Raw genomic sequence first — 15,779 nt, 5'->3', positions numbered from 1 at the left:
ACGAGAAAAAATAATTATGTAGCAGTTAATTTGAATAGTAAACAATAATACGAGTTATGCCATAACAAAGAGTGAATCCCCCGCCACCACGGTTTAACGTCACCATGGCTACCGACAGCAGGGTATCCGGTCGAGTAATGCTGTTTTATGCCTCAGTTGGTCTTCTCACACCCTACTCAGTAAAGTGGATAAAATATACCACATGGTGATTAAATATACCGCTGTGAAGGATCACCGGAGTACGCGTATGGAACAATTAGATAAATAAGTAAAAATGAATGTGACATATAAACTGCAAAATGAAAAGTTTAGTACAGTATTGCATTCCTAAATCTCTGATCTAGCCTGGCAGTAATATCGAATTTGTAATTGATAACAATATTTATATATAAAAAAATAAGTGATGATAAACGCTTTTGCTAGTCATACTCAAACAAATTGTATTTAATCCATGATTTGGAAACTGGATGTTTTTTTATTTCTCAATATTACGGCTTCAGTTCAGTATTACTGTCGAAATCAAAAAACTGATAAATGTTGAGGACGTTTATTTCCTGTAATAACATAGCAATCAGGTAATGTAATACTCGTTCAGACCATAACGCAGGTAGGATGACGTTAGGCCCGTAGTTTTATCAAGGTAAGATGACTGTTTCATATTGTCATCTTACATAAAAAACAAAGACTCTTAGTGTTTTGATTGCCTTTGTTTACAGAAGGCTGTATTAGTTTATAGATGCCCAGCCATGTAAATAAAGGATCTATAATTGGATATCAATTAATATCCAAAACCTATGAGGGTTTGGAAAGACCAATATTTACAGATCAAAACAAAAAAAAAAAATCCGCCAAAGCACCTTTAAGTGTTTTGAAATCAATAAAATACGATTAAAACAAATCTAATATGAGAAAATAAAAAGAGAAATTTTGGATACCTATACAGCATATGGTCTATAGTTATCAAATGAAAAGAGGTTGTAACTTAACCGTTAGAAATTTTAAATTAAATTAAATTATTGTATTATTTTCCTATTGAATAAAGTTTATGCTGCTGGAAATAAGTGAAATGAAATGAAATATCTTGTTGCCCTGAAATCCCAGCAATGAGGAAGTTATCCCATTCCACTGATTTCAATTTCAATCGTAGAGGTTTCTCTTAACACGATATTGAAACTTTTTTTCGTAATTAAAGTTGGTATAAATTAATAATAATTTGTTTTGAATTTATTTTTATACGTTCCTCATTCTGCTTTATCACAATGAACAAAAATGATCATGTAAAGGTATTGTTCTATTAGGAATAATGTAATATTAATGGACGTGATTAATTGAGTTTGACAGTTTAACATGCTGGGTTAGTTAAGTTATTACGGTTTAGACCACTTTTCTTATGGAAAGTATCTCAAATTTTGTATTAAGTAGAATAGTTTAACACAGGAACTATGAACAGCTATCCACCTCCTCCACTATAATAATAAGTGACAAGCACACATTTCATGAAACTATTTGTTGATGGTTTATGCAGTTAGTTTTCATTATATATAATATATTCATGCGTAATGTTCAAAATTAATCAATAATTTCCAGTGCTCTCAAAGTTTCATGCCGCAATTTACTTTAATCACCTTAGATATTTCCTTGAAATTTCAAAATAGGTATTTATAGTTTGTTTGATTAATTGAAAATTTGATATTTTGTAAATCGTTTAAGCCACATTAATATTTGGATTGGAAAATATATGCACTTAGGTTTGATATAAAGTGACTTCCCATCTGTGCAAATGTGTTATTTAACAGATATATATGGAATGGCAAATTTAAATTAAACATAAGCACTTTATGAATTTCCACATGACAAAATTTTGTAAACAATTATGATATTTATAAAATAATGTACAGTGAAATACTCTTCCCTTTATATTGTTCATTAAAAAAAACAATACACAAAGAGCGGTGGGATGAATGTTTCCGGTGGAAGTATCGACTGTGTTGAACGTCCGGTTGTGGTTCAATAACAAACGTTCCGCGTACCATATAGAAACATCTATTGTACATTTCAAACCGCTATTAGTTCGTTCATTTTGAATGCGGTAAATTTCAAAAAAGTTTTATTGAGAAACTATTTAACCGAAAATCAATTTTGGCATTTCTTTATCTTTTTCATTTGGTCCAGATTTTTGTTTATTGTTTTAATCCAGAAAGTTTTATGAATTCTGCATTGGAGTAAGAGATTAAAAATAACTCACTGGTATGTATTTTTTATTTTACGTGAATATTGTGAATGTTTGTATGTTACTCAGAGGAAATCCAATCTTAATTAACTCCAATTAACGTCTGATAATATTTTACATACAGCACTGAAACAACAAATATTGCATTAATATAGTACAAGAAAAAGTTTTCCGTGAGTTGTCTAAGAAACTTTAACACTAACAGCAGTTGTTTTAGGGGTAGAGTTCTCGCCAACACTAGAAGTTTGGAACTGTATGATGATGGCTAAGTAGGTAGTAACCGCGCTGGCTACCTGGAACAACACAATAACAGTTATTGGAGATCACGTCAGGTTGATTGTATAACCTCTGAGTATCCTCTATACTGTCATACCTCATTGTCTTCAATTTATATTGATTATAGACGTTACCTTCCTCTCTGTCATTCAAGTTTGCTGATATTTATGTTGTTACCGGATTAAACACAGGGTGTAACAAAAGTCTCTAGACAAACTTTAGGATATCGTTTCTTGAGTGAAAGGAAGCAAAAAAAAAATCAAATGCGACCATTGTTCTATCTCTTTATGTTTACTGTCTAATTATATACCGGGGAGTTTTTAAATAAAAAAACTATATTTTTAGAAACTAAAACAGGTTACAAAAGTACCCTTTTTAGAAAATTGATGAACAAATCCAATGACTTAAAATGATGATATTGGAAATCAAATAACCGGCTTATTGAAGTTTTAGTTAAACCATTCATATCTAATTTTAAGTTTCTTCACAATAACACAACAGTGGAAAAATAACAGGTATAAATTTACTTTTTAATGTGTTAATCTATTTACACTGTTTCATACAGAGTTACAGTAAAATAAGATAGGCAATTAGTTGCATTGGATTTTTGCTTAAATTTTTCAAGGAAAAAATAAAAAAATATATTTTGGGACTTTAATTATACCTAGAATGACTTATATTATTTTAAATTATGTAATTACTTTGTTAATGTAACTATTACAAAGTTTTGAGAGTGTCTAATAAATTTTAGCTCTAAAATAAAAAGTAATAAAATAAAATAAGCTAAGGAAGTTTACTTGTTTATCTTATCAATGGATATATTTTATTCAACGTTGAACTTACAGACACAATGATGGATGTGTGAAGGTTGAACAGACCACAAGCGGAGAACTCGACGTCTCTGTGGAACAGTTGCTGGGCGAAGTTTTCCAACTAAAGTATTATAATTTATATTAAACAATAATATATTTTACTCAAAAAAAATAAAATGGAAAATCTTTTCTCTAATATTCATCTTAGTAATGCCATTTCCTAAAATTTGAAAAGTTGAATCCCAGCAGTCTTAAAATAATGTTAAAATAAGCATTTAATAATCGATATATTATTATGAAAGTCCTAACGAAGTCAATATACGTAACAACTGAACAAAATAACACAAATGAAGTAACTTTCCAACATCACTATAAAAATTTCTGAGTAAATCTGTTGTACTGGATACAACATTTACAAGTTTTAGTTAAACTTATCAAGGGAAGTTATTTTTATGTTTTGAGGCAAAGAAATGTGTATACGATTACTAAATTCGTAATAAGATGATAATACATTTAAGTGTATTAATCTAAATTCACAATTAGCGATTCTTCAAACGATTTTGTTCTTAATTACTGGGTTGATAAAGTACATGTGCACTGATATGAAGGAAAGAATATTATTATCCTCTATACATTGAGACAAACATGTACAGTATGTACTGGGGAGGGTAAACGTCATTGGAACGAGTTTTCCAACGGACTTTTATAATTTTAACCCTATAACTCACATAGAATCCTGATTCAGTCAACATTGACGTGATAATAGATTTATTAAAATATACATTTCACATTTTTTGGATATCGAAATATGGATTTAGGTTTGACATTGAATTTCTTACTGTCATATATGGGGATGCCGATTTAAAATGTAATTGATTTTTTATTGTGATTGAAATGTTACAGATATGCACTGTCTTTGCAGAATCTTAATGAAATACAAAATGTTAAAGGGAATACACAGTCCTCAATAAAAGGTGGAAATAGATTTTAATATTTTTCTTATTGAGGTGTCAAAATCTTCTTATATCCCATATCTCCAATGTAAGTGGTTTTAGACATACTTCGTAAGAATGTTTTTTCATCAATTCAGACCTTTGAAGATTCAAATGTTTCACCGTTCTTTGCAGACAAAATTCATAGCAATAAGGAACCAGTTTAAAGTTACAATAAGTATTAACTGTAATTTACATACCTCATTAAACAACGTTTTTCCCATTTTATTACCCAACATTTTGGTTACTACAATGGCAGTCTTTTTCGCCTGGAACAATAAACTAAATAAATTGTTATGTCATGAGTCTATTGTAAGTATTAAAGCTACGTTATAAACATTTACGATAATATAAAAACACTAGCGCCTGAATAATCTATAACAGTTTACCAATATCAATTGAGAATGTATTGCGGTTGTAATAATAGTTAACCAATGTTAAACTAAGTCAAATAAAATAAAAGAATCAGGGAAAGATTTTATGAGGAGAAAGATTAATAAGAGCTTTATTGTTATATTAGGAAATATCACTTCTAAAACATTTTTTTCTGTTTTTAAAACACTTTAGTGGTTTTGTGTACAATTTAAACTTCTCATCTTCAAATTTGGTGACACATGCTTTCTGTACTATATTTATGCACAGTATATAGAAATTCAGCCTGGGAAATAATGTAAAAAAATTGATGTTACATAGATTTCTTATATGTTTTCAACACAATAATTTGAAGTAAGAAGAAATATTTGTGTCAGTGAAGAATTATAAGTAAAAATAAACTCAATTTAGTTTATTTTTGAATATAAATGTTTTATATTGGCTTATACGTGGTACTCAAAACCTATAATTACTTGCTATTCACTTTAGCCTCATTAGTCATGAAGTTTAAAAGCGAAAGAATGACATCTGAGGTACTGCAGAAATAATATCATTGCATTCCCAAGGATTCATATTACATCGTAGTGGTCACTTTACGGATTGGATTGCTCTGCAAGGGGTTTCACCCCTCTGATCAGTGCCAGATTTACAGATTTTGTGGTCCTAGTTTAATTTATTTGTGCGCCCCCCTCTCACTATTGTGTTATCTGAATTTTAAACTACGATTATTTAAGTACACAATTTACTTGTGATTATTAATTGAATGAAAAGCTTGATTATTTTGAAAAATCTTTAAAAAATAAATTTAAAAAGAAATATATATATACAAAACGTATCTATAGTGAGATGTGTTGGTTCAATTTGAATGTTGAGTTTAGCTCCAGTTATCCTACCTCTTAGTGCAGCGTCTAGAATCTGACGCTGACACAGACTTGGCTCATAGAATGTTATTTTGACCAATACAAATAATATAATTCGTATTGTCCAAAGACCAATAATAAAGAGAAAAAAATCAGATTGTAGATCTCGAAACGTAGTGTTACTGATTTTTTGTATCACTGAACGATAGAAAATGCCCTGAAAAATCTTATTTCCTTCACAATCCTTTCATCGTCCTTCGAATCCTATTTTGTTTTTTCATTTTAAATATTTTCCCTAATGATAATAATTCATAAACATACAAATCTTCGAATCCTCAATACATATTGAGCTTATTAAAACAATCAAACGATATGCATAGATCCAACAATTTTATCAAAAGATTACCCGAATTTATTAAAAAGTACCAAAGATTGAGTTTGTTTGGGCTAAAGCTCAGTGTCTTGTACAAGATAATGGGTCGTATATTTTAAAACATATTATAATATCAGGTTAAATAGTAATCTGAGATGAATGCAACAATATAATTTATTATTTTCTGTTAGTTTTAATATAGTAATAATGGTTTGTAGTTTTTTAAATTTTGTCTGATTACCAGTTTAGTGACTATTCCATGCATTTTGTATTATAATACACTATTGAACAAAGATTGAAAATACTATACTGCTATGTTCTATTCTTAACAAAATAAAGTTTACAGTCTCACCTCTGCAACAGCCTGTGCACAAGGCCACACCAAGAAGTAAAGTTCGCCCACATATAACAATATCCAGTTGCCAATAAGAATGGCATAGAGAAATTTGTTATAGTCCATAGAGAAGAGAAGGAATAAGAAGTACGGGTAGAATACAAGATGAGCGAATATGAACACCATCAGGGCCACCATTTGACAGCCGTAGACAACGTTTATATCATAGACTATACAGCACAGACTCCAGTGTGTCTCATTGAGGCCTGGTATAGTCAGCGACATCACTCGAGGATCTGGAATAAACAGTCATGAAAATTTAATAATATTATGCCGTAACTTAATAAATTGTAAAACCTTTAACTATTAAGTTATTTTTCAACAATATTGAAACTCACTAAAGAGTTCAAAGTAACGAGGTATTAATGTAAAAATCTTACTAGAAAATGCCTCAACACACGGGAGTGCAACAGTCCACAAGAGTTGCTTCATCCGAGACCTCATCACCAATTCTTCCACTCGTTGATTGATTAGCTGGAACCTGTCCTTTACACTGAGTACCAACTCCATCAGCTCTACCAGCCCACATATTAGCACTATCTGTAACATTTTGAACCCAGTATAAAACCTACTTTTTACTTAGAACGAGAAGAGGAGAAAACTTCTCGTTGCACTTATTACGAACATGGTAATTAGGATAGGTAAGGTTAGGAGTGTCGATGGCCGAGCGGTCTAAGTCGTTGGACTTTGGGTCTGAGTTAGAGATAGCGCAGGTTCAAATCCTGTCTGTGACCGTTGCACTTTTTATCAGTACAATCAACCTCGTAGTGTATCGACTCTCCCCTTTATTCTGTTTGATAAGATCCTTGCACAGGCCAGTGGGCCATGAGGACGGACAGAATAAGGCTTAAAAGGGGATTGGGATCGGAAATAGGGGCCACCTCCATTTCATCATATTGCATCTACAATGATGAGGTATAACGAGAACCATATCTCAGTCATGTCACTTTGGAAGAAGGGAAAACTCGCTCTCCTTCCTGTTAAGGCGTGGTACAGACCAGTCTCTTCCTGCAAAAACAGACAGAGGACACTACTCCATCAGGTATAGGCTTGCAACAACATTTAACACTAAGGGAGCTCCACACACTCCAACAGTTAACCATCGCAGTAACCTATCGATCCTCTCTTTTCACCGCAACATCTCAACATTTGCGTTTAGTTATGGGCTGCTCCTGGACATTGTTTTTGCAGTACCCAGTGTACGCTCAACTGTATGGTTTACAATATTCCCTCAGATAAATCCTCCTGGTTATTTAAAAGCCATATACCATAGGGTTCCTTGGTACCGAAACTAACTTTAAGCTTCTGCTCTGATGGTTGCATCTTCGTGCCATACGGCGGGATAATTACCTGAAACTCTTAGGTATTATTTTTTATATTCCCTATTTATAATTAAATATACTAAAAACTTTACATTTTAAGGTCATATTTATTTACAATTAATTAATCAGCATTTTGATTTTCCAGGATTCAGGCGAAAACCTAGGAATTAAAAAATATAAAATTTCAAATGAGGTAATAATAAAGGAAATCATCAATAAATTATTGGAAATATATAAACTCAATGTTGATTAATAATATTAACATTACCTTAAAGGCCACAGATATAGCATATATCGATATGTAATTGAAGTGTTCTATTACATCATAGATGACCATGATGCAGCAGTATACAAGAGCCACATATGATATAACTCGTGTGTTGTGTGATGGAGCGTTTCTATGGAGTTGGAAATCTATTTCCCTCAGTCGCTCCAGGAGTAGAATCTTCTTGGAAGACCTGCAAGACATTGCATCATATATGCCCATCACTCAGTAAATAGAGGACGTTTCTACGCAGTTGGAAATATATCTTTCTTAGTTTCTTCAGGAGTATAATCTTCTGTGTAAGTCCACAAGAGATTAAATTTACCTAACAATGATCTGTTCTAGAAGTGGAATATCAAAATTGTGTGTTATCTAATCAAATATAAAATTAACATAATAGCTTTACATGCTTACTGAATATATACGTGAATAATTATTCGAAAAAGACTAAAACTTATAATTTTTTATATCTGTTGAGTTTTGTATTTTACAACTAGATTTAACGTTATTGCACAATTTTTCCATCGTGTAGTATCAAATATTGACTTTAAATTGTTAAAATCGTTTAGTTAGTAACTAACCAAACAATAATAACAATGCAGCTTTTAACAGCTTGCAATAGCTTTCAATAGTGATTTTAAGCACTAGCTTAGAAATAAGAAGCTGATTAAAGTAATCATCGATTAATAATAAGAAAAGAAATAAAATTCTAGTGCTTAGATTAACGTTGTCAGACATCAATCTAAGTTATCGATCCATATAGTAAATTGAGAAAAATGCAATCTTTACCCATCTTTATTCCAAGGGTATCAAGCAAACATATGTTTATACGGCGTAAATAGAAAACCCATGTTGTGGACAAGACAAAAACCATCATTTTTTGCATTTATATTATTTAGGGATATATCTAGAAATAAAAAAAAATATAGTCCCTTCCTCAATTTCGTATTTTTTTATTATTAAATAATAATCCAGTTTAACTACATACATTGTGATCATTTTAAGTAAACAATCTCTTACCTGAGCAAGGCTACAGAAAGACACACGAGGGCTCCCAGGAACGTCGAGAGAGCACTGGAGACCGCCATAATCAGTGAAGTCGTCGTCGTGTAGCGTCTTTGTTCTGGAACCTTACAAACAAAACTTATGATAACAGTCCATGTTATTTTAAAAATACAAGATTTAAAATCAAATAAAAAAAGAGGAAGAGAGATCTATTTAATTTATTCTACCTAAAAATATTCCAGCCACGTTATTTTAGAAAATAATAAGATTCACACGCCGGTTGTGTTAATAGATCAGCCACTGTGCTAAGCCGCGATTTGTTTTGTCTTGATTAACAGTACTAATTAAATGCTAAGTCTGTAAAAGTTCAATCAATCAGCCATAAAAGTTATAAGCAATTGTTATTTTTTATTGAAATTATTATGCAATTATAACACCTTGTGGTCTGACCCTATCTTTTCAATCTGCATAGGTGAAAGTTTACTTAAACATTTTCTTTCATTGAAATGAACTAAGATCATTGAAACACGAAACAATATGTATTATCTTGTGATACCACAAATGTGAAAAACTTGATTTAAATAATTCCCCGGCCTAGTCGAAAAATATGAGTAAATATTATGGCAGCTAAATTTACGTGTAATTTATAGATAACATAACAGTTAAAGCTATAAACCACTTGTTTATTACAAAAATAATAAGAAATGTAAATAAATTCTTGACAAATTTAAATTTTTTCTCAAGTTACACAAATTAAGGAGTTTGATTTTTCAATTTCACATTTTGAAGTTCAAATGGCCACAACATATGAATAAAATGGCTTATGGAGCGGATATATATATATACTTTTATATATATCTTGGTGGCCCCGTCGCTCACTAAGATCATCTGTTCTACGTAGGTATATTTCTCAGCTCAAACCACAAACCGTTCCCAGCTCTCAATTTGTTTAAGATAATCTGGTAAGGATTTCTATAATCTGTAGGCAGTGACGGTTATTGGTTGTGGTTCTGTGTTTTGGAATTCTGAGACCAGTTTAATATACACCTAAGTAATTGGCCATACAACTGGACTATTTAGTAATGACTTCAAGGATAAATATATTTAGAAAACCAAAAATAGGTTTCCACATAGATAATACAATATAAGGCTTGAATTAAAAAAAATTATCTTCCCAAAATTCATCTTAAACATTCATCTTTTCAAATTCTCCTGAGTTTATAAAATGAGCAACAATCATGATACTTTCTTAATAGCGCAACTTACAGTACTTGAAGACACGTAAGGATAATTTGCTCTTATACCATACTGGTTACACTAGCTGAAATGCACTATCCCATTGTTATCTTTACCTCTGTATTGAAGAACATCTCGCAGACCCAGCCACAAAGGACAACCGCAATAACAACCATAAGAAAGGCAGAGTAGAATAACCAGAGGTTAGAGTGTCGGGCGATCTCTCCTCTGAGGGGTAACCTGGCCAGGGAGACCGGCAACAGGCCTACCAACTGTAAAGTATGAAGGAGTATAGGTGAGAACACATACATGACTAGGTGCAGGTCACTGTTTATCCCTCGATAGATCAATGGCAAGGCAAGTATTTGTCCACTTAGTCTGTGAACAGCTTTACCAATCTTGACATTGTAGGAGAGTGTTTGCAAGTCCATTTCGTTAACCAGAAATAGTTTTACTGCAGTATTTGTTTGTTCCACATCGAAAATATCCAATATAAAATAAATAATAAACAAATAATATAATAATATAAATGTAGGTGCTCAGAATCAATTTGTATTGTATGAGAACATAAACCAGCGGAATCGTTAAAGAATTTCCCCTCAAAAATATATTATTATAAACCGTGTTAGTTTTCCTGGGGTCCGAAATGGGAGGACATTGTAAAGGTTAAAATTATCAACCAATAATTTTTTCATACCTTATTTTTATAATGTTTATATACGCAAAACCAACTGTTAGACTCATAAATAATTATTATATTAACGCCAGAATATGAGACAACAGACTAAAAGTCACAATTTAGTCTAAAATTCGTTCTTCAAAAGGTAATCTGAATCTGATTTAACTTTAATTCTTCTCTAATTTAATGATTGCTGCTTAGTGGGTAAGAGTGTGCCTGGTTTTCATGGCGCATTTTTGAAAAGAGAAGGATGTTATTTGAGAGTCAAGATCTATAAATAAAAACTTTAGCGTGGACGCATAATCGCTAAAAGTATGGTGACTAACGCTAAGATTCAACTGATTTTACTTTTTAAAATGTTTATCGTCTTTCTTTACACCTGATAGAACTCTTGAAAATATTAAACATATTGTACCTTTATGATAACTGGAAAAAGGTTTTTTTCAATTTCTCCCAAAAAATTGTCACTCCCCGCAAACGTTTGTTATGGCATAACTTTCACCATTGGATGGATAACGCTGAGGCAATGCGGGCTGAGCGGTTGTCAATTGTCAATGTGTCCTTGAGGGTGGTGTCGTCTCATTCGCATATTTACCACCTATTTCTAATTAAAACAAAAGAAAGCGCGTGAAGAAAATAATTAAATGTGCTACTGCAATCCATTTAGTAACTAATATATTTGAAACAATGTCCCATAGAGAATGGAAAACCCCGAATGTTGGTACCATTTATTTATCCGATATAAAATGTACTGATAGTAAAACGGTCCATTATAATGGGTGTGGATAAAAATGATAGAGTTTTTCTTTATCTAATGTTATTTTTAAGTATTTTATTACTATTTACAACTAATATAGCTGAAATTTTTGCCTCCCTTTCCACTTTTATTTGAATAAAAAAACCAAGTTTTGTTATAATGTTCTCTTGAGTCTTAAACCCTTCCGTAAATATAACGTTGACGTTGTGAAAGGTTCTATACAACTTTGTGCTGCAACGCGGTACTCACCATAAAGGCTACAGCTACAGTCGAAGTTCTGTAACAGAAGCGCTGACGGCAATTTTAAACTTTGACAATGTAGCAGCCCCGCAGCCACATCAGGCTACAACTTGCTACAATTAAAATATTGATTTTGTTGTCCCGCGCGTAATTATTCTAGTATACAAAGTATAGTAGAGAATTTATAGCATGACCGGTGACTTCGAGATGCGCCGTAGGTAAAGACGGAACTAAAGTGGTGGGGGGTGGAGCGGCTCAGTCTGTTGCCGTATTTAGCCTTGTGAACTTCGGTCACTAGTCTTCTATACGTGCCGCCCAAAAAACAGTCGCTTGTGCCAATTCACGAGTTGTAATACAATTTGTGAATTAATTGCGTTGTGCTCATTACGTTTTATGTAAAGAGTTTGTGATGGATCGTAATGTAAAAAGTAAAATTGGTGGTAGAAAGGTTATACACGGCCAAGCAAGAGAAGTGATTGCAAATGTTTACCATTTTATGAAACGGGAAGCAGAAACCAACACACTTATAAATTTGAAGAAAATGCAACAGCGTGTCGTAGAGGCAACTGGAATTTCTGAAAGTACTCTGAGACGAATTTTGAAGGAGGAAAAAAAATAAGTCCAATTGGCAATTCTTTTAGTACGCCCAACAAAGTAAGAAAACGCAAACATACTAAAAGTGATCTGGACAATTTTGATTTGGGTGTAGTTCGAAGAACAATAAATAATTTTCATCGACAACGGGGTTTTGTTATGTTAACTACTGCGTGTGGATCGTTGGCGTTATTGTTATTTTAAGTATACATCATTAAATTAACTTGATACAAGTTGGTAGATAAAACTGAGTTTTTTCTTATTCTACTGTGTATATTGACAAATTAGTTTAACCAGTTTTATATTAATTTTTAATTTAGCAGCTAGGCTATGTCAGTTGAAAATTTTTTAGTGTATAATTGTATCTACTATCGTAAATCCTGAAGCTTACACGGTTAGTATATGATAAATTGAATTTTAATGGCTAACAAAGCGTAACAATTACAATTCTGAACTGTTGTCGTCGTTGGAGATCAAGAATAATATAAATTCCTACCCCTTCCCAATTTATGAGAACCCTTTATTACGACCAGGTATCTCTACTGCGAACTCATTAATAGGGTGAGCTATGAACACAATTTCGGCAGAACATAGTCATTGTTAAGATCACGTACATCCGGTCCCAATATTTCCAAGATTTCTTGAATTGAATTCCCCATCATAAAAGTCCGTCGCCGTAACTACAAAAGAGTCTAGAAATGTTCAAATATTCTCAAGGTCTTCTATACTAAATTACTCATCATAAAAAACCACCGTGGTAAGAACATAAGGGTCTAAAAATGTTAGCAAACACTACAATATTTGGCTCCCGCCACCACTATGAGCCGGGAGCCGAAAACTCTCAGTAGGGGTAGTAGCACCGTATCACTCCCCTACTCTAGATTGTGCCCCCACGCGCTCATCTCCTCCACTCTAGTTCAATATATTAGTTCAATATCACAGTGTTATAAATCTTGTGGAAGTCACCTTTAATCATGGTCGCATAAAGAACACTGTATTCTTGTAACTCTCGGTAACATTACAAGTCCCCCTTGGAGCCTCTTAAAAATAAAAAATCTACTTCAGGTATCTCCAAATTTGACCAATAGCATATAGGAGCCTCTAACGGTTCGAAGGTTAATATATACACAAAATTGATTCTTAACATATAAAGAATCATGAAGTAACCGTTTTGTTAAAATTTTCTTGAGGTCGTGGTGATATAATTTTCTGATTTGTTATTTTTACCCAACATCAGGGTTCCGATTTGACTTAAATTTCCATTCTGAAATAACACCTTTCTCAAAAGTCTGGAGGGTATTGAAACCTTTAGAATAAACGTGTCAATACCCTTTAAGAGTCGAAGTACGAGGAACCATAGTCTTTTTCTGCCCAACGCATCGACAGAGGCAAGAGATTAACCGTTTTAATTCGACGTGTCTTGTGATAACGCTACGTGATCCACTCGATGCAGAGTTGTATTTTATTAACAAACTTATTTTGTTCATACAAAAATATATATGTCACCAAAGAAGTGATTCGTAGACTCTATGATAAAATAAATCTATCATCTTGGCGTATTCAAAGAACATCTAAAAAATTAGATAAGAAACAACAAATATCTCTGGCCAATGCCACCAGACTACAATATTTATATGATTTATTATAGTATTTTAAATTTTACTGAAACAAATTAGAGTAATAAAATAAATACGAAGATAAGTTAATGATATGACTGACAGTGGTACATCAATACAAGCCAACGCTTATAATTTTAATTTTCTCCACTTTTTAAGGTAAGAGGGAGGGGGAATTAACAGACCTCTTTATAAGTCCCTGAAGTTTGTCGAGTCATTTTATTCCACTTACCGAAGGAGTGTCTTTGTGGCTTTTATAGTCATCTTCCACTATGCTGGAAATAAGGTAGACACAAGAAAGCTCCTTTCAGAGACGAAAACATTCCATGCTAGGTAATTGTGCATGATTATAATCTGATCTAAATAGATCGGAAATCATACTTGTGAAACAGACCCATACCTATTAAATGGTTGTACCAATACCTGGACACTTTGTCTCAAAACTATCCACTTACTGCAAATCCGGGTTACACTAAACTTTACCTCAAGTTTGTCGTACACTTAACCTTTATACTTGTACAAAACAAACACTTATCCATTTTATACTTTTATTTTATTTTTACTTTCAGATTTTTAAAAATCTGAAATAAAACAGAAAAAAATTCAACCGAAAAATAAGTGGTTTTCTAGGGCAGTTCAACATTTAATTGAGTAAAGTATTACATTTTGTTACGTTTCATGTGCAAGTTTTATAATCTCTGTATATTAAAAGCAAAGCCCTCCCCCACTCACCCATTAGAGATTAGCAGAAGTAGTCGCTACATAACAGACTACCTATACATGTAAATGATAGTACAAGATCGTTTATTAAAGTAGGCTTCTCAGACCAAGTATATAGACTCTTGAGCACAGAAAGATACGATGGAACTTAATAAATAGCAAGTTTGTGCTATTTAACATGTTAGTTAATGCTAATAAAGCAATAAAAAGATGACAATTTATCTTCGTGTGCCGTGCATTGAATTTGAAACAATTATAATCACGTTCATCGAACCAATTATAGTTCATTTAAATGTTCATTAAATTTAACGTTCAGTTTTTAAAACGTAAAATTTTCTAAAAGGAAAATAAAAAATTATGTTTTAAATTTAATATTTAATAGCTAACGTAGTGCAAAATGTAAAAATTACTACGCTCTGTTCCTGGGCGTTGACTAATATTTTTTTTCTTTAAACTAATTACAAACAAAAAACATTTTCAAACATTTTATTGATCTTACTCTTATATTTGTTGAGGGTATTTTTCTTTTGATGATTAAACTCTTTTTAAAGTAAATCTTTCAGAGAGTTGAACTCAGTTGCAAATAATTATTCATTCATATCCTCCGGCAAGATTTAAAGAAGCTAACAAACGAGGCCGCTGATAACTCTCGTTAAGAAATAGTTCCTAAGCATCTTGAAACGAGGCTCGTTAGTTAACGACTCGTAAAAAGTGAAGCTTTGAGCAATCTTGCTGATGAGGCAGTTTTTACACAAAACTTCCTCTATCTATTGAACATTTTCTTATTAATCTGTCTTTCGAGATAGACTATCTAGATAAGTAAATAATAATTCGTGAATTACGAGTAATTACTTTAATGTTCTTGGCGTAACTTAGAAACAAATCATTAATACTGATTAATACTATCATAAATTACATCATAGTTAATTAACTAACTCAACAGATTTTGAAGCAATGTAAATTGAGTAATAAAACCTATATATAATAAGCTCTTTGGTTGTTTGATATGTGATAAAAGTCTCCCGTAAGATACATT

The 15,779-nt window shown here is 32.2% G+C and overlaps 1 protein-coding gene across 1 annotated transcript in view; it reads right to left on the bottom strand.

The window, feature by feature from the left end:
* Positions 1-2,412: 2,412 nt before the first annotated feature.
* Positions 2,413-15,779, bottom strand: part of LOC124363658 (putative gustatory receptor 28b) — a 28,322-nt gene continuing 14,955 nt past the window's right edge. The window contains exons 3-9 of the mRNA XM_046818919.1: positions 10,254-10,409; positions 8,917-9,026; positions 7,900-8,089; positions 6,690-6,849; positions 6,268-6,545; positions 3,350-3,439; positions 2,413-2,523 (exon numbers count right to left, since the gene is read on the bottom strand). Of these exons, the coding sequence (XP_046674875.1) occupies positions 2,413-2,523; positions 3,350-3,439; positions 6,268-6,545; positions 6,690-6,849; positions 7,900-8,089; positions 8,917-9,026; positions 10,254-10,409 (1,095 nt within the window). The remainder of the gene's footprint in view (positions 2,524-3,349; positions 3,440-6,267; positions 6,546-6,689; positions 6,850-7,899; positions 8,090-8,916; positions 9,027-10,253; positions 10,410-15,779) is intronic.

The sequence above is a fragment of the Homalodisca vitripennis genome, chromosome 5 (genome assembly GCF_021130785.1).
Source record: "Homalodisca vitripennis isolate AUS2020 chromosome 5, UT_GWSS_2.1, whole genome shotgun sequence".
NCBI classification, from domain to species: domain Eukaryota; kingdom Metazoa; phylum Arthropoda; class Insecta; order Hemiptera; family Cicadellidae; genus Homalodisca; species Homalodisca vitripennis.
The sequence above is the reverse complement of the archived record's forward strand: the minus strand, read 5'-3'. Positions and strand labels throughout refer to the sequence as shown.